Genomic DNA, 21,146 nt, shown 5'->3' on the forward strand with positions numbered 1-21,146 from the left:
TCGATCTTTCGACTTTCGCTCAAGTCACTTTCGATGCAGTGACGGCCACCAGTTTTAAGGAGTTTGGTGAATTTTTAGTATCCTGCTATTCGATGCGATGCAAACGATCGAAAAGCGCCAGACAGACTGAACCACAGATTAACGACACGTGTACCTTATGCGTGCGCACTGCTCGCACTTACACTAAGCGAAATCTACCCGAAGTCCCGACATACCTACTCTGTATACGTTCTGTGCTTCTGATACTTTAGTTCCGAATTTTTCCTTGTCAAACTATTAAAAACTCGCCAGAAAGATTCAACTCAATTTTAATAATTACCATTTTAATAATTGCATCTGTGCACATCGGAAGGTTACTCGTCATCTGATGTGCAATTTTTCATTCTTGAAGTCGAGAATTGCGTTTAAAGCAGCCATCCAGTTAATCTGTGGTTCGATCTGTCTGGCGCTTTTCGATCGTTTGCACCAAACCCCCTGTTATTAGTTGGAAGTGAATAAAAGCGCCATTGAGGGCACAGAAGATACTTCGTAATATCAAAGGTCTCTTGTTTTTTTTACTTAATAACCCACATGGTTAGGTCTTGTCTATAGTTAAACAGAAAATTTTATTTTTAACTTGCCTGGAAGTTGATTTACAATTTTGACGTGCTATGCGACAGAAGGCCATATATTTGGGTTTTTCGACCAAAAGCAACATGTTTATTTGACAGCGAAGAGGCTGTCATACGCTGGTGTGTGTCGCTTATCGGAGTTTTTCGAAGATGTCGAGAGGTTTTGTCCCAACTCGGGCGGCTCTCGCTGCAGCCTCTGGAGCTTCTGACTTCCAATTAGTCACCTATAAGAGCTATAAATCTCAAAAGTACATTTTTTATTTTTTTATAACCTATAAATTAAACATTTGTGAAAATACAATTATTTTATTTCAGAAAAAATACTGAAAACAAAACGAAAACTAATATGGACGACACAGTTGACAAAACAGACGACAGAAAAGGTATCGATATAAAGAGAGCGAGACGTGAAATAATAAAATTCGGAATGACCGCTTTCACGTCCCAAGAACAACAAGAGGCTAAAGTTGCTCTAGCTATTAGCTTAGGTATTGACGTTCATTCAAAGTTTGGGGCACACATGTGAGCAACATAAATATAAAAAGTATTTAACTTTGTTTTTTCCTAGGTGCCAAACCCCACCGAAAAGAATACAAAAATTATAAATTAATATTAGAACAAAAGAAAAAGCAAAAGATATTAGAAGACTCGCAAAAAAAGTTACAACAAGCGGGGAAAGATGGCCTTGGAAAATCCATAGCGAAAAAGAAATTTGTTGATAATAAACATAAATCAAAAGGAGACCTATTAATGGCGTATGGAAAGGTATCAATTATTTTATTATTGAATAAAAATCAGTTTTCTTATAAATCAGTTACTTTTATTGTGTTCGTTCTTTTGTTTCGGGGAGAAAGGGAGGATAAAGGTCTATGTCCCCCCATCCCCCCCTCTATTCACCATATTATTTAATAAAACGCATTTATACGTCTTTTTCAGCCTACTCTTCAAAAATCTAACAATGCTAAAAACAAGAAAATGAGGTAACACTGTTTTGTAATTTATAACTTGTGAATGTATTGTATTTATTGTAAAAAATATTTTTTCAAATAAAAATAGTTTTTATTCATTTCTGTTTAATTTCGAAATTAATATCTATACGTGTATAAAGATTTGGAACAAAAAATGTTTGTTCACTATGCAAATCCACAACTATCTTATGGTATCATAATATATCATCTTCTATTAAGGATCTTGGTGTAATACTCAATAATAAACTAGATTTCTCTGAACATATTTCTTTTATTACCAACAAAGCATTTAAATCTCTTGGATTCCTACTCCGCTCAGCAAAACCCTTTAATGATCCTTATGTACTAAAATTACTTTATTTTTCCTTTGTAAGGTCTCACCTTGAATTTGCCTCAATTATCTGGTCACCTTTTTATTTATCCCATATTAATTGTATTGAGAAAGTTCAACTTAAATTTATTAAATCCTTACGCTACCTTTTTCCTACCTATACCCATTCTACTGTTTCCGACATTTTAAAAATCCTTTCTTTTAACAATCTTTCTGTCAGGCGACGACATACTGATGCTATATTCTTCTTTAAGCTCATAAATGGTTTCCTTGATTGTTCTGATTTACTGAATAAGGTTAATTTCAGAATCCCAGTTCGGTACTCTAGACGCGTTGCACTCTTTTCACTTGATCCTTTCAATACTAATTCCCAAAAATATTTTCATCTGCAGCGCGTTTATCGTATTTTTAACGGAGAGCTGAATGAGGTTGATCTATTTGGTATTTCCCTACATCAATTCAGGTCTAACATCAAGAGAATCTTGACCGATTGATTCATTTCTTCTCCTATTCTATTTTTCCAATATTTTTATACTTTAGTTTAGTTATGTAATGTGCTATTTAATCATATTATAGCTTTCATTCTTTTCCTTTTCATTTGTTTATTTTGTATTTACCTTTTTCATTTGTTTTATATTTGTAAATTTCAATTTCTTCTTATATTCTATTTTATAACCTTTTCCAAATATTTTAATACTATAGTTTAATTATGCATTGTTCTACATATTTTGTCATGCCTTGTTTTCCTTATATTTATCTTTTTCATTTATGTAAAAATCTATTATTGGACTCGGATGTTACATATATTATTTATTTACTATTTGTTTTTTTATACATATCTATGTACATCCTGTCTGTTGATTTTTCAATTAATAAAATAATAATAATAAAATATATCGTGGACAGACGGAAGCATTATTTTTGTGGAGCCTAAAGAAAAAGCTTATAAAAAGAAAATACTTGGTGCACTCAATTAACTCAAAACAAGAAGAACAATGAGAATTGAATTAAATTTTTACTGAATAGCTTGCAGATGAAGAACAATTTTATATTTACTTTTGAATGTCAATAAATATTTTTAATGAATTGTATGATTTGATAAAACGTAGCAGAAAAAAAATATGATACTAACTGAAGGAAGGCTATTTCTGTCCAAAGAAAAGTTGGCAATATTCTTAAGGTACATATGTTTTAATTGTTTTTTACGAGTATGTCGTACAAAAAATATGGTAACATAAGGATGGTAATTGTAATTTATTTTAGATCATATTCACTTTCATAAATATAGTTCCACTAATAACAAATAATTTTTACAAATAAGAAATATTTTTTACGAATAACATAATTATCACAATTAACAATTCAAAGAACCAAGTGTACAAAGGTAATACTATCTAATCTTAATTGCAATTATATTTCCCCTTTGTTTAATATTTAGCCTAGATCCAGATCTTTACCGTTATTCTTTATAACTCAGCATAATCATAAAGTTGCGTATTATCATTGTTTTCAAATGGAGAACTCATAAAAGTTAGTTAATGGAGAAGCCTGAAATGCTCTAGAAAATTCAATTACCTCTTGAACTCATCTAACAACTATACAAGTAGTTGAATTTGGATCTGCCGATCGTGGTCTTCTAAGTTCAGCAGATGATACAGATGAAGGACTAGCCAACAAATTCTGAGATGTACTGGAAAAATCAAATCTACTTGTTAACTAACATATCTACTTGCTAACTTGTTATCAAGTGTTTTTGGTGTCATACTAGCGCTAGTATCTTCTTCAGCTTGAAATTCGAACCGGGCAAACAAAGTTACTATTTCTAGTTTTAGCCTACTTTGCATTTTACTTGGAAGTTTTTTGAAAGCATGAGCGTAGCTATTGAATAGACGATCTATTCCGTCCAATTTTGTCTTTTTTTCGTTATTCATTTTTAGGTATTCCCATATTTTATCAGTCAGTCCTACACTATTTTCCATCTTCCTCTTTCTACTTTCGGAACCTGGATCATTTTCTGAAAACTCACAAGCAAAAATTTGAGATTCATCGATCGAAGAGTCCAGACTTTCTTTGATACATGATTGAGCACGCTGTAAATTAATAACGGTCGAATTGACGGACAGTTGTAAATCCCATTTGGCATGAATCATACCAAATAGGATTTATAACAATGGGTATAATAGTAAATGAAGTAAGATTTACAAAGTATTACAACCAATATAAGTACATATGTATATACAGGGACATATTTTCCTTGTATGTGCGGTTCAATTTTTGGCGCCTTTTCTAAAAAAAATTCCGTTTTCAACAAAAACCAAAACTTCATCTATTGTTACTACATACATAGATAAAGTAAAAAATGATAATACCTAAAAAACTAACCAAAACCAAAATGAATTACATAATTATAAATGAAACGTTAATTAAATCTCTATATTGGAGAAGCCTGATTATCCAAAAAGCAACCTGATATGAAGCTTTGCAAGAAAAATCGTATCAATTTTATTGGTAGCACATATGTACGTACATATGCGAACAGACGTTTTCCAAAATGAAATATATTAAATCAAAAAATCGATCACGCCGAACCGACCGACATCTGGAATTTTTTTTACAAATCGGTACGTCAAATTTTAAACCAGGCATTCTGAAAATTAGTTCCTCAAAACAAACGCAAACATCGCACTAATTAAAATATTAACATATTTTTGCATAAAATATTCATAAGCATCCATGAACCGGCAGTGACAGTTTACTCTTGTTCGATTTTTCTTCCATTATATTTTCGACCCCTTAAACATGTGTGCTCTTCACGAAAAAATTCACGTATAATTCTTGTATCAATGTGATGCAAATTAAAAAAAAATCAATAAATTTAATAAACCGGAAGTGGGATTTTTCCTCTTAGAAAAGTCAAAAATATTGTGATCCCGATTCTTTCCACACCTCTGAACGTATCAAGCTGAAAATTTATATTTGTATTATTTATGTACTAACTTAGAGCTGATAAGGTTTTGGTCAGAATTTGTAAACAGGAAATAGTATTTCTTTTTAAACGATATTTCATTATTTTAATTTGAGCTGTTAAATTATTTTTATTTTCTTGATAGTTATTGCGTATAATAATTATAGTGATTTTAAGTAATAAAAAAATTTCGAACAAAATCCCACAACCGGAAGTAGAACTTTTGTCTTATGTAAGTTTCTGTACATTTGCGCTCAATTTGTATCGAAAATGCTACCATCATTGAAGTAGCATTTTCGAAAATGCTACCACACAATTTCACTAGTAGAGCCTATTTCAAAGAGATCCTACTGCTACAGAGTTTAACAAACAACTGAGCAAAACAGCCGACATCTCCGTTTGCACGGAGTTTTTGTGGCAACATTTTTGGAAGCTAAGAGCGCTTCTATCCATTCTACTTCAATGGCTACCATACATCGAAAATGCTACATCACACCGGTATGTGTGAACGAATTTTGTTTTTTGACCTTCTTATATTCCTCAAATACATAGACGAAGTCATGGGTTGGTCACATCCGAATTTTGTTTTTTACCGAACCGGAACGAAAAAAATAACGGTTCGGGTCCCTGACATTTAATGTAAGTATTTTCTATGGTTTTACTTTCAACTCATAGATGGCAACAAACCTATAAATGGTTTGGAAAAAGTTTTTATGCTACATACATAGCTTTGATAAATTTCAACAGTTCAAGTGATTTTGTTTCAGCCAATGTCAACTTATGGATTTCAACAAGTCCCGACCTTACCAAAAAATGCCCCAATTCTATGTAACAAAATATGTACATAAATACCAAACACTTATTCCACACATTGAAACATTTTTTATGCATACAATGAGGAAAAATCTTAAGGGATTATTGTTAGTGTATTCTGAACCGCCTTTCGCACCTTCCAAGAAAATATCATGCACGAAATTATATGCTTCATCACACCATCGACTGGTTTAAATGGCAAATCTTTACCAACCAATTTGATGACGAAACCAAATTTTAAGAAAATAACCTCATCAAATACACACATGCATATTCGCATGCAGTGCAAAACTCTTCAAAACTCAGGAACTTGGCAAAATTCCTCTAAAGTTTGAAGGGTTTCAATGTATTGTTGTGTAATTGAAATGAAAACGAAAACCATTTTTTTAGTAATAATCGTAAAATGATCAGTTACACGATTGATCTGAATACATATAAATAAAGTTTTAATGTAAAAGCGTTGTGTTTATATACATGGGTGCGTGTTGCGCTATTGAAATTTCTTTTCGCACTAAAACGAGACAGCAGTACTACTTTCGCTCGCAATACATGCAGTCGGAGAGGGACAGCGATACTTCATCGGCTACGTTTGTTGGGCGAAGCGGGTGAAAGAGTCATTCACCTTCTCGCAGGGTGCAATGAACGTCTTTGCTGTCTCCGGTGTTGCCACACTTGCATGAAAAGCTCACTAAATTATCACACGAGTATCATCACTCCTTTGCAATTTTTATTTCTTCATTTTATCCGGCCGTCATAGGCGCATTTCATGCTATTCATCATATAACTGTATCGTGTAAAGTTTTGAACCATCTGAACAATCAAAAACGTTCATATATCTCAGAAGACAAATCGTAGCTATTTTTCCACTATTATATACAAGTTTTCCTTGCCTTTGGTGGATTGGGTAAAACAATCAAACCCAATAATTATAGTAGTTTGAATACTTACATATGAACATATATACAGGGCCGCCGAGAGGAATGCTGCGATTGCCATACCATATGATAAACAAAAGAAAATAATTAGAAAAATACCTATATGTTATGTTATAATAACCGAACAAAAAAGTATGATATAACAGGTACGATTTCACATGGACACAAAGAATGCTCGGATCGAATAATAATATATCTACATGTATCATTAAAGAAATATATGTATTTTTATGTAGAATAATTAAAGCCCACTTTAAAGGTCAAGGAATTTGACCCTTAAAGCCCTCAACATGAGGCCACCACCCCTTCAACGAATACAGTCTAAGAGAAATTTCGTCGGAGAAATGAAAAATGTAGAATAATATAAAATATCAATATTGATCAGTCGAATGTCCCAAAACAGGGCCCCTCAAGTAGTCCAAGCCCTGGAACTTAAACCCCAGCTTCCCTCCCCCCCTCTCTCGGTGGCCCTGTGTACATACATATATTAATGTGATAGCACGTGTACACCCTGGCCGTCTATGAATTGATGCGTCTGAAATAGACTGAAAGTTAACGAAAGACGATACAAGATTTAGATGATAGCTTATTCCTCACCTTCGATGCAATATAGTCGAGTAAATTTCAGTTAACAACGCATATTCGCGCAAAAAATGAATTTATAACTCAAGTGATATTACACGCAAGTGATCTAATCTGATTCATTATCAGCATTTTGAACGGCCTTCTAAACTTCAAAAACGAAAAATGTGACCTAAATTAAAGAGATCCGGTAGTTGGGGGGTATCGCACAGCTGGGTATAGCTAAAATTAAGAATATTCCTATTCAGTAAAATACTAGAGTTTAGATTGTGTAAGAAGAATAAAATTGACTAAATAAGCTATGTTGGATATAATTAATTAATATAATAATTAGCCAGCAGTGTGGATCAGTGATTGCGTGTATGTTTAGCACCAAGAGATTATTGGGTTCGATCCCGGGCTAGCCTTTAATACTACTAGTTAGAATTGGATATTTGTGACTCAAAGTCGATCGTTTCTTATCAGAGTTTGCCAATTTTATCGGATCATTGTCCAAATGGTTCCTCAAAATTGGCAAAAAAATCATCCTACCTGCTATCACAAATCTTCTGTATTTAATTAATGTACAATATGTAAAAAAATATGTGCAAGTCTAAGTCCATAGATATCTCAATGGATTAATTAATTAATTAATTGTTAATTTCGTGTTCTTCAGCTTCTCGAAATACAGTGATTTATGTAATAAAAATGCTGCATTGTTTGTAAGCAATTGTCTAGGAAGGCGCATTGAGGTCTTCCTGTCAAGCCTTCCAGTGGTGTCACCCCAATTTTGGAACAACGGGTTTCGAAATTTTTTTTCAATAAAATTATTTTGAAAATATTGTACACTAGTTGTTTTAAATACTAAAAATACTTACATACAAGGTCTCATTGAAAGTTATGGGTAGCTGTTGTATGTGATTTATTTATTTTATTCTAAACAGACCATTGTGGCATAACAGGAATTCCTAAAGCGCCACAATGGTCAATTATATATTAGATATAAACATTTTTTTTCGTCCAATGCACTATTACATGAAAGTTCATTAAATTTTTAAGATTTGTTTAATTTTTGACAAAAACTATATGAATTTTTAGATTAAATCATGGGTTTCCGGAAACTTTTGATTTTTAACAACGGGTTTCCGGAAACCCATGGAAACCATTAGGGTGACACCACTGTATACATACATCTATGTAACAAATAAAAATAAAATTTAAAATAAGGAGTGAAGACAATTGAAAAGATGTCAACTAGTACTAGTTGTTAGGATGAAAATATTATGCTGAAATATGAAGGAGTATAAAAGTGATAGATCAATGGATAGCTTTTGGATTGAATTGAAAAGTGGCGGTGTGGCAACACTGGAGTTCGTTGCCGTCTTTCGTTTGGCAGAATGGGAGTGAGCGAGAGGGGGAGCAGTCGGTGAAAGTAGAGTGAGCGGGAAAGGGAGAGGGCGAGGGCAGCCGCATAACGATATCGGCATGAAAAATAGCCATCAATAGTTATGGCCATCAGATTCGATAACAGTTATGAGCGATTTGACCGATGGTCACCACACAATCAATGACTCACAAATTAATCAATGCACACTACTAATTCACATTCAGGTCAGACTTGGGACATCCCTAATGACCAATTAACCAAAAACCATTGGTTTTTTTAAACAAAAGAATCAAAGATCCATCAGACGATGTACTATTTAATTAACATCCATAGCTACATACATACATGCTGATGCAATATTGCAAGCGTTGAGGTCAACAAACAAATTGCGTTTTCGATTAAGGATTAACATTAGAGCCTCCTTTTCAAATATTTTTTGTACGATTTTCATGTTGGCAATCGTGGCGAATGCTGCAGAGTGTCGCTGTGTCTGCTCGGCAACAGCGCGAAAAATTCGAAAGGAAAGCGAAAGTGTTTTTTGTGTGAGAAATTGAAAAATGCAATGATTTTGCTATATTACGAATATTACGCAATGGCGGACTAATCGAAACGATATCGGAAATTTTTCGATCATTGTTGCACAACATCGAGCGATAGAAAGCTCTTGCGAGAGAGACGAGGCCATCTTCTCGAGTCAAATTCGACTGAAATTTTGGCTTATGGCTATTTCGTTCACCGACCGACAGCTTTTCGTCGTTTCCAGGAATAAAAAGATGTCAAGCGGTCAAGCAACTCTTTACAGATGACACCGCCGTAAAAATAAATCTGAAAAAATCTGTATACAAACACATAAATCTTTGGCACAAAACCAAAAGCCAGGAGATCCGTCATAGAAGAGAAAGAAGGTGACGCCGCGTCTTTCTAGGATACTCAGGGATGTCCAAATCCGATCGGAATATTACAATCAAAGGAAAACTTGTCAAACTCCAAAAAGTTTCATTTTGTAGGTGCATAGTTATTCGTATGAGTTATTAACTAATCAAAAAAACTATATGGCCTTTAATATTAGTTATCTATGTACTTTGAAGGAGCAAAATAAAATGTAAGATGTGTGAAAGTGGGTAATTATTATCTTTAGATAAATTAAATTTGGAGCATGAATTCTTTATTTGAAGTGATGCGCAATGATGGTAGACATCTTATATAATAATTTTCTACTAATGTAATTTTAAAAATTTAATAAATTACAAATAAAAGAAGGGATTCATTTATTATTGATATAACCATATAAATATTATAATTCGGTACTTCGTTTATTTTTAATATTTGGTATTTTTTATGAAAGTCATTTTTACAATTTATTTAATTTTTATCATCACATTGCTTTTGATATTGATAAAATAATTTTCGATATTTGATTACATGACAATAAAATATAGTAAAGCTAACCAAACTGCTAAAGTAATTCATAAAATTGATTAAAAAATATGTGCTTTATTTGTTTTTTACTGTTTCGCGTGGGTAGCTTTCAATTCATGGAGTTTTTGGGTGCCAGATGTTCCGTGATCGGGATTTTGGTGACGTGCGCGAGATTGCCCTTTGCGGAATAATCACCGAACCGTTTTCAAATGGTCAGTTACTTGATTATAATTTGGGCAATTAATTAATAAGTAGCCAATATCTAAGTTATACGTGTATCATCGATAACTTGTTGATTGTTAAAGAATCAACAAGTTATCAATCAACACACTGTTATTTTATTTCTTTATTCCCGTTGATTCTACTGGCCATTTGATTTGTTACCATTTATATTTAGGATTAAAAACTAAAGTAAGCATACGTACAGCAAAAATATATTTTCAACTTGAATAAATGCTAAATTTTGCCGAAGTGACAACCATTGACGTCTTGACAGGTGTAGTTCACATTTACCAAGATAACCAGAAAAATCTTCAAATTCAGGTGAACGACCTGTCCGAAGCGTAATTCGTCGCCAATTTTTTTGTCTACATCAATCGCATTTTTAATAACAAAGATATCCATCGAAGTGGTCCAAATGAAGGAATCAGTTTCTGTGATTACATGATACATGTTTCACATGCATATGTATATAAAAAATGTCGAATAAAATAATCAATTGCAATTCAAAATGAATCACAGTTTTCATAGACGCCATCGTGGATTTCGGTATATAATTATGATGAAAGTTTCAAGGCTTTTGGAGATTTCTAATTAGGAATTGTTTGGTTTTTTTGAGATTTTTTCCAGGCTGCACTTTCCTGGTGGATTGAGTTTTATGCGGTTTCTTCGCAAATCACGATTTTTTTCTAATCGATAGATCAAATGGACCGAGCTGAGAGGAAAAGTGAGAAGTTGATTCGTTACGGATGAGAACTCTTGGGCACTGGTACCGGTTTGGACCTTTCTCTGCACTTACCTAGCACAACCTGACACCCACACACATTCATACATTGTACAACTATACACTGTTTTGGACGAAAGATGCAATTTTCCGCATTTATAATTGACAGTTTTCCCAAGGTAATTTTCACAAGCGTTTGATGTTCATGCAATTTTTGACATCGTTTGTGATATAATTAATAAAATTATTTAATTAATTATATCACCCGAATTAACCGATTGGAATATTCTGCGTAAGAGATGCCAAGACGCGCATGAAAATTATTTATTTTCTCGTTAACAGAGCGTGGAAACTCAATTGAGCACACGCTGAAATAAATTTAGACAGTTTTCACAGTACCTGAAAATAATAAAAATAGGTAATTCCAAATAACAAAAAAGATCTTGGCAGAACTATATTTTACTATTTCCATCGCTTAATTATTCAAAGTGGATATTTTTATCACGTTGTTGCTGAAAAATAGTCTGAATTCCTACAGTTTATTCAATATTAAATATCCCTTCAATTCAAACAGCGTTCTTCAGCATGTTTTTCATACCATTTAAAAATGCTTTCAATTGTTTAAATACAAAAGAAAAAAAATATTCAGTTGTTTTCAACCGTATATTTTATTAAGTGTATAGTGTCGGAAAACCTTAAAATATAATAATATTTCATCAAAACAAATATATAAATGATCTAATCCTGGACAATGGATTAAGAAGGACAGATAAGAGAGCAAGATGAGCACGCGAAACCAAGCTGGAAGATATCCCCGAAATGGTTCAGGTTATATCTACATTGGAAAAACCGTTGCAGCGTTTTATCGCAGTAGTAAAAATGAAAAATAATGTTGTAAGTAGTTTTTGTAAGCTTTTCTATTCCACTATGTGTCTACATACATGTATTCATCAATGATTGAAAATACAAGTATAATATTTTAAATTGGCCATTTGCTTGATAATTTGAATCAAAATTAGTAGCAAATTTTAAAACGACAGCACAAATACATTGATCTTGAAATTGGGTATATGTACAAAAATTTGATTGATCTCATGTATGTATTTCTATTAAGTAATCTTCCATTAAGCGTATCGGGCATGTTCCCCATTTTAAATTTAAAAAAATAACTCGGGGAAAATCAAGTTGTTTCTGGGGCAATGAATGAATAAGTGAATTCCGTTATCAATCATTCAAAAACACATCAATGGATTAGTACATATGCATACATATAATATTATATTAACAACAATTTTGTGGGAAATTTTATATTTTGAAGGATTTGTATGTAGAAACCCACAGACCTGGACTGATATTTTAAAGTGTGCCTATCAAAATACTAAATTTTCAACGTTTACAATAATGGAAAAATTCGGAAATTACTTGTACCTATCAGAGAATAAGATACTATAGCGACTTTTAACTTTTTTTCGACTCGCATACCTCTTAACAGCCTACTTCCAAAAATTGTAATCATCATAATTTTTTTTATGTAAATAAGTCACCAAACCTCCCCCCCCTCACCTTCGTATGGATTTCGTACGTGTTTAAATCTTTGATATTCAATGCTTGATTGACAACGCTAATTGATTCTAAATACAACTAGCCATAGATGAAGTTGAACAAAATATGAAGTTTTCATACTTTGTATACTGCCAATCCTTTAAATGCTGTTAATTTGCATTATATTATAAATCATTCCTCAGGTCATATGGTACATTATTCATCCAGTGTTTTTTTAATCGAATTTAATTATTTTTTATCCACATTCAAAATAAACAAGTAGATATAATCACAGATGTAAATAATCAATGAATGATGATGAGTTGTTATGTTTTTCATAAGCCAGTGGGTGTATTTCTAAACTTACATATATTTATCAAATGAAGTGTTATTCAATTAATTTAATTTTAGCGTATAAACTTTTTTAAATATATTTTTACTCGTCGTGGGCTGTATGTAGAATTCTGAGAAAATTTTTGGTGTGCGTGGGTGAGAAAAGGTTACGGAGCACTGCCCTAAGCACAGTGGCGTCCCGAAGGCATAGGCAGTTAAGGCAATTCCATCGGGTCAAAAAACGTCAACGAGTAAGTTTTCAATGGCGGTAACATCATTGATTTAATGGTTATAGAGTCAAATTGTCCAGCAGCCCTTTGACTAATATCTAAAATGGATCATGTTTCTGACATATGGATATGACCACACATTTTTGAGGATAAATTTTTATTTACACAACACAACTTAGATGAAGATATGAAAAAATTATGACTTTTGAAGATACTCTTTTTAGAACAGTGAGAATTGAGCTCATATTAATATGAGCTCAATTCAATCACACATTTTCTCAAAAATAACACAACAAACTTTCTCAAAAAATTTAAATAAATTTTCACCTGCGGCGCATGCTTCTTTTTATTGCGCATATTGAATTAAAACAATATATATTTCATATTTTCAAAATACAATTCATCTATCACCCCTTTTAGTCCCTATTAATATGAAACCCTCTGTGAAGTTATAATCATGAAAAAAATATTCGTTTTAAAAATATCTCTTAAGAGGGCGGCATTTTGAACTCTGCCTAAGGGCGGCATTTTGAACTCTGCCTAAGGGCGGCATTTTGAACTCTGCCTAAGGGCGGCACATAGTATCGGAACCATTGGCGTAGCTAAAATTTTTTGTGCCCCCACGCAAAATTTATCAGATGCTCCCTAACCACGCTCTTAACCTGATTTTTAAATATAAGATGAAATAATTCAAATTGTTTGTTGATACATATTTATATAGGACTATTAGTATAATAATTGTAAAATTAATATGGCTCACTGATTTTAAAAATTCATGTTTTATTATTTTATTTTATTATATTTTATTATCATAGTCTTACGGATATATTTGCAAAAAAGCCTTTTTTTAAAATTATGGCGTTACGTGATTAATTATCCAATTTGAACCCAAATGGATTTTTGTGGTCTGCAACGATACAAGGCCAAATAGTTGTATAGATTTGTTCACATTTTAAAGTTGTAAAATAAAGGTGAAGCAAAATAATATTATGAATGTACAAGCAGGCCCGGCCCGACGGTATATGGCGCCCCTAGGCAGATTGGTTTAGGCGCCCCCCCTTAAATTTTTAAACAATAAATTTCATGTAAGTTCTTGAAAATTTATGTTGAAGAAAAATATATTATACTAGTTGTTTTACCCGACTTCGCTCAGTATTTGTAATATAAACAGCTAAAAACATGGAGAATCTAATAGTAAATATTCATTTGTTTTTTATTAAATTTATATATGAATCGAAAAAAATATATATCGAATCGTCGTCATAGAAATTTTGTTTGTTTTCGGTGTTTCCAACCAAAAATACTTATATACAAAGTCTCTTTCGAAATTATATATTAGATTAAGACAAAAAATTTTTTTTATTCAAAATAGGCACGTTTTATGTATAAAAATGAATAAAATACGAATAGCTATGAATAAATTCGGTAATGAAGACAAATTATTTTTTCAATTTAATAATAAAAAAAATAAAAATGGGGGCGCCATGAAGCGCCCCTTGTCTATGGCGCATGTGCCTAGTCTGCTGCACCTTTGAGCCGGCTCTGTGTACTCTTACCTACGTGTAATTTTACCTACTTTCGACATTTTAAACAATGTTAAATTGTATTGAGTGTACCAATGTTTAGATACATATATTTGGGTGATCGGAAAAATTCACTCTCGAGACATCCAAACTTTCAAACATGCTCACGGAGAGCTAACGCGATAGAATTCCACAAAAAAAGCGTCAAGGGGTATTTGTATGTTATCCGAGGGCGCTAACCTTTTTTTGGGAAATTCTATTGCGTAAGTTATTTTTGAGTGCCTTTGAAAATTATGACTAGTGAGCGGACCCAAAGTGCGCCGTTCATTGTTCAACTGTTATAAATGCTTTGTTAAAGGTTCGCTGAAACTTTTTTTTTGCACTCTAGCTTTGTAAATAGAGCAAAACCACCCCGATTCCTGGAAAAAGCACGCTCTCTATCCGCGCTCTAATTATGATTTCTCGAAACTGCGCTACGAATCAATGCAATTTAGTGCATCTTTTCGGGAACCATAAATTAGGACCCCCTGTCAAGCTTGGCAACTGACTGCTACACGACTGCTATGACTAAGAGGTATCTACGCAACTGCCGTATTAAGTTTGGGAATTACTGGTTCAGATTAAATGTTCTACTACGTTCTTATTCCCCGATACAAGGAACACAGAGTTTTCCGTGTTCCTTAACTTTGTAATATTTATACATATATTCCACCATTGTAAATATCGATATGTATATGAGATAGATAGATTAGGATGCGATTGATAAAAGGGAAAGAGCTAACGGGATTTCCTATCGGCGAAAAATTTTCAGCTACAGCGAGACGAGTCGTCGGTCGGTCGGTCGGTTATAGCGAGCGTTCTCGCTGTAGCGGTGAGTACCGACCGAGTGGTGAGTGGTGAGTGGTGAGTAGTGAGTAGTGAGTAGTGAGTATAGTTGAGTACTGAGTGCGGGTTCTCCGACCGGCGCACATGTTCTCGAGTGCAGCGCGAGGCGAGAGGGAAGATGCGGCCGAGGCGTGCGCCAGACAGAGACGACAACACGCCTCGACGAACACGCTCGACTCGCTCTGCCACACGAGAAATGTCAGTGACTTTTAGTCTGTCGGGCGGGTCGGTCGTGTCGCGTCGCGTCCCCCCCTCCACCGCCACTTTTACGCTTTTTCACGAAATTTTTACCGCGCTAAAATTCGAACGCAACCACCCCGAAAGCCACCGAAATCACTCGGGTCGCGTCTCTCCGTAACCAACTGGCAAACTGATAGTACAAATTGACACTTCACTTATAATACCCCCCTTCCCCCCCCTCCCCTCGTTCACCCTACCTACGCACCCTTTTCACGTTTTGTTACTTCGACTGTGCGTGCTGAAATCGCAACAGTTGACACGCCGTTTTATAAACACATCATTACACAATATTTCTCGTCGTGTGTGCGTTTGTTTGTGTGTATGTGTAAGTGAACGCCGTACGATGCCTCGGCGAGACAACGTGCGATGTGAAAGTGAATTGAGCTTTCTTCTGCAGAGCCGTTAGAAGCACTTTTGATTTTTATATTAGACTCTATTAGAAGAACAAAAAACAACAACAACAACGACGACGACGCCGTTTTTATTATATCGTATTACGTATTCGACGTGTGTGGAGTATCAGTGATTTATTTCTCGTTTTTGTGAATTGATTTGTTTATTTGTTTTCACTTGTGCAAAATTTTCGTACTGGACGGTCGGTGACCAAAGTTTGTGACGATGGATTGGATGGCACTATGGATTTCGGATAATGTCATCATTTGGAATAACACTGTCGTTTGATATTGGTAAGATTCATGTTTTGTTTTATTGTTGCTTTATTACATGCATATATGTATGATGGGTGGTAAATATGTATATATATATATATATATATATATATATATATATATATATATATATATATATATATATATATATATATATATATACATAGAGTGGCGCATATACATGTATAGCATTATGATTTTGAAAATTTCCGATGGCACTATTTTGAAAAATGTCAGCCCTACATAATTCCGCCTGCATATTTTCAGTTTCAATCTGGTTTTGTTAGGATTTTCTGTCTGAAATGTTAGTGTTCAGCTGCTGGAAGGCGGGGATTGGTTTGCATATACGAGTGTTAGCTGTTTTTGGGAGTAGTATAAAATATAATTGGGTGTGAACCTTTTTTATTTTCGACTAATAAAGGACGAATGCTAGTCAAGAAATTGAAATTGTTCTCGTAACTGCAATGAATACTTTTACATATTTTAGTGCCTGTTCATTGAGACTGTTTTTGTATGAAATTACTATGAACTAAATACTTTTTTCTCTAAGCGAGACATTATTTAGCTGCCAGCAAGGATGTTCATTTTATTTAAAATAATACTCTCAAAGAGCCGAATGGTTAAAAACAGGAAATAATGTTTATTACGGAAGAACATACAGATGTCGTTAAATGTACATAAGTGCAAGCCTAAGTACAAAAGTAGGTATGCACATACATACATATAAACCCCTCCGACAGTGAGGAAAAGGAAACGACGGATCTTATCTAAAACATTTAACACGAATATACATATTTACATTGTTATTGATTTATTTATACTTAGTACTTGTTTATTTAATTTATTGTGATTTATTTTATTAAAATACATATTATATTTTATATTAAAAACCCCTGTCAACTGCATCTATAGAAAGAATAGGCCAAAAGATATTCCTGGAAAAATGAACTTTACACAAATATAGCTCGCGTAGCGAACAGTGACATACACCCTATCCTTTGGTTAATCTAAATAAAAAAGAAACAATCGGGAGCTGCTAAAATCAATCGAAGCTGAAAAATTGCGATATCATTTAGTCATCGAAAGTTTCCCTCTAAAGAGTATATTGATTATTAAAACTGGTTATGATTTTTTTATACCATCGCTATACGGATACATGCGCCACCCTAAGTATTACATACATGTATATACATACATACATACATTGTCAATACGTTAAGGTCATTTTATTTTCAATCTCAAGTGATCTCTATGTATTTATGTTCATATGTACTTGAATTTATGTTCAAAATTAAGTACTACTTTTATATACATAGGTACTCTAAACTTCTGCTTATTTTTATAAAAAATTAAATGGAACAAATCGATAATCGTGATATTGGATTAAAAAATTTTTGTTTAGTACATATCGATTACAACTTTTTGCAGATTACAAAATTTGTTATATTATCCTTATATTTATTTTATATTTTAATATTTTATCCTGATCCTGGAATGTATAATTTTACTTGATAACTTGTCTGCATGGTGTTTTTGGTTATATATATAATTAAAAACAAAAACAATGTTGGTAATTGTAGTAAGTACAGACTAGTATAATAAAATTTTAACATATCTATGTGTATGTATATTATATCCGAATGGGTAATAGAAAATTATATTGTTTAAGTAGGAAAAAAATCGGTATTTAATTATTTATTTTTTCATATACTTACATATATTTTATTTTACTATATATGTATTTCACAAAGTTATACTAAAAATTCAATATTTGGCTAATCGTAAAGAATCGATCCTTTCCTTTATCTACATATTTATATATATATATATATATATATATATATATATATATATATATATATATATATATATATATATATATATACATATATACATATAAACATATATACATATATATATATATATATATATATATATATATATATATATATATATATATATATATACATACATATGTATTATATCTAAATATGTACGTAGTACATATTTAGATATGTACATATGTATATTATATAATAATTCGAAATTTCACGTTATTCTTATAAGGGTTCATGATTGTAATAGTCTTATTTAATTTATTTATAAATTACTCACTATACCGCACGTTGACCGTGGTTAGTTATTATTGCTATAGTCTACTTTTTTTAATATCAAGTTTAAGACGCATGCTCCAATTTTTTGCGTTTGCAAATTCATTGAATGGATCACTTATTGAGTACAAAATTTGGTCATAAATTCGCCGTGGGCGAGGTCGTTGCGCATTATTACAATTTTATGATTTAACTCAAGTGTCAATAAAACCTACCTTTGTATGTATTGTATACCTACGTACATACGTATATAATACATATGTATTTATGTATGTATGTATAAACATACTTTTGAGTTTTGAGTATATTCTTTAAAACTTTTGATTACTTTAAGAAAATATACATAGGTAGAATAAGTGCTAAAGTGAAAAATAAAACAACATGTTTTTCAAAAATAAACTTATTTTTTCTTCACAAAAATTGCTTGATGTGTAATAAAGAACACAACACAACTAGGCGAATGATGAAATATAGAACAATTACATATGTACTTGGCGTCCATGACCTAGTGTGATTTTTTTGTCATCGCGGTCAAATATTCGCAAGCCTGTGCAACTTTTTTTTAAAAAAGTTCAACATTATTATTGTCGTTCATTATAAATATTTTTCAATTCGGCGTTAATGAATTTATAATACATATAATGGAAATGTGGTTTTTCGGGAAGTGAGCACTTTCTCAACTTTCGGTTTGACCTTCGCCTGTCAAGCGAATTTGTGTGTATTTGTGGCGATTCGTCTGAAATTGATAAAATTAGATAAAATTAGCGAATCGAACCGGTTCGACTTCGCAAATTTAAAATGTGTTTATATGTATAGCAACCAATACTATGTGCTAGAATATTTATTCAATTGGTATTTACATTTTCTGTAAATTTCAATTTTCCATCATTATATATTTTTTTAATCTTCTAATTTTTATATTAAAAAAATTACTAAAATTTTCCATTGTCATTCGTATTTTTCTTTATTGGGAAATTTTTGAGTCCTGACTGCACCATTTACTTAGTTTGAATTTTTTGTTCGCCATATTATGTTATTAAATTAATACATAATATTATGCAGTATCAATAAAATAAAATTGAAATTAATTACAATTCGTTTAAAAATAAATATATGGATGGTGCATTTTCCTTATCAAAATTTGCGGAATTGGATAAATGCAACGCACATGATTATTTAAAATTAATGAGATTTGCACTTCGATTGCCGTCGGTCACATTTGTTTACTGGTTTTTAGCTCAAATTTGCAACACTTTCAACCTACTGCCCTTAGCGTAAATGGTGCCGATTCGATTAAGAAATCGTCCCACATCGAAACGAAAATATTAGCAAGATCGGCGTTTTCGTTTTAATAACTTATTATCGTGGCTGGTAAATATTATTTAAATCTTTTTTTTTTGCGACGTACTTTCTAGTGTTTTTCCGATATTTTGCGACGCAAGTTGAAGGAAAGTCCTTCGGATCGCGTAAACAAAACCTAGAACGTAAACACAGGATATTCGCAGGATTCAAATGTCGGAGGTCGGCTGGCTACTTTCGAAACTGGGTCAAGGTCTCGTCTTGTTTATAAATCAAAATAACGTAATTCGCAGTAGCTGAATGTCTTGTACGTAAATTTATCACGTTATTGCGTATCAAAATTTCGGAAGGATCCAAATTAGGGGGCTGCTGTAGCTAGTAAAAGAGAAAAGGAAAAATCGCGAGTGAGAGGCTGGGGTTGATAAACATCCTGTTTATCTAATTATTCGTAAATTTTTATTGACATTGATAAAATAGACACAACCTTCAACGTGTTGCGTACGTGTCTGTAAGATCGTACTTTTATATATATACTTTTATATTTTTATAATTATACATACGTACATATGTAGTACATAGATATGAATGTATCTATAATACATACGTAGGTACTTCCATATTTATTTTTTCAAGTTCTACATACATATGTATATGTACTTTTGTGCATAAATGTTTCAATTATTTGATTATAGTGAATGTCTACACTTGAAATTTGATGTTACAATATATTGAATTTAAATAAAAAGAAAATTTGATAAACAGTCACATTCTCTAGGCGAAATTTTAACGACGGATTTAAATTATTGAAATTTAGCAACGCTTGAAACCTTCGATAGAGTCGAATAAATCGGACCGTTTCAAGGATTAAACCGTGAACTTTTCGTTTAACAAATCCCATACAATGTTGACCTATGGATGGGTTTCAATTTTTGTGCGGTAAATAATGGTTATTGACTGTGAGCTGATTTTTATTGAGTGTTTCGATCTGTTTAGAATTTAAATCGACTTAAAACCCTTTAGAATCCGTTAGTGTAGGCTGTAAACAAACAGTTCGGTGACCTTTAACTGTTCACATTGTCACCTGTGCGATGACCCTACCTGATTGTAAATAATCTACGTAAGTCCACGTAAAACCAGCTACCGCAACCTTTTAACGATTCTTTTGACTCGTAAACAGTACAAATAAGTAAATATGGGTATGCCCTGACACAAGCGCTTAACATACATATGTATATTAAAAAATCTATTTAAAAACAATCAATTTTTTAAATCACTAGTCAATCATTTTTTCAAATATTGATTTTACGTTAATTTGTATCGATTTTTAGCATTGTTTTGTGTATGTATAATATTTTAATAATAATGGCCATTAGAAACACCTT

General features: G+C 32.4%; 1 protein-coding gene and 2 long non-coding RNA genes across 3 annotated transcripts in view; 2 read left to right on the forward strand and 1 right to left on the reverse strand.

Moving 5' to 3' along the window:
* LOC143912065 (uncharacterized) overlaps nt 1–21,146 on the reverse strand; it is a 569,875-nt gene that overhangs the window by 264,616 nt on the left and 284,113 nt on the right. The gene's annotated exons all lie outside the window — the stretch shown is intronic.
* LOC143911851 (uncharacterized) lies at nt 696–1,675 on the forward strand. The gene is made up of 4 exons (XM_077430916.1): nt 696–859; nt 927–1,099; nt 1,180–1,376; nt 1,548–1,675. The coding sequence occupies exons 1-4, from the start codon at nt 762–764 to the stop codon at nt 1,593–1,595; spliced, it is 516 nt and encodes a 171-aa protein (XP_077287042.1). The 5' UTR covers nt 696–761; the 3' UTR covers nt 1,596–1,675.
* The window catches only part of LOC143911593 (uncharacterized), an 84,246-nt gene continuing 78,598 nt past the window's right edge, over nt 15,499–21,146 (forward strand). The window contains exon 1 of the long non-coding RNA XR_013260582.1: nt 15,499–16,372. This is a non-coding gene — a long non-coding RNA (uncharacterized LOC143911593). The remainder of the gene's footprint in view (nt 16,373–21,146) is intronic.

This window comes from Arctopsyche grandis, chromosome 5 (assembly GCF_051622035.1).
Source record: "Arctopsyche grandis isolate Sample6627 chromosome 5, ASM5162203v2, whole genome shotgun sequence".
Lineage (NCBI taxonomy): Eukaryota > Metazoa > Arthropoda > Insecta > Trichoptera > Hydropsychidae > Arctopsyche > Arctopsyche grandis.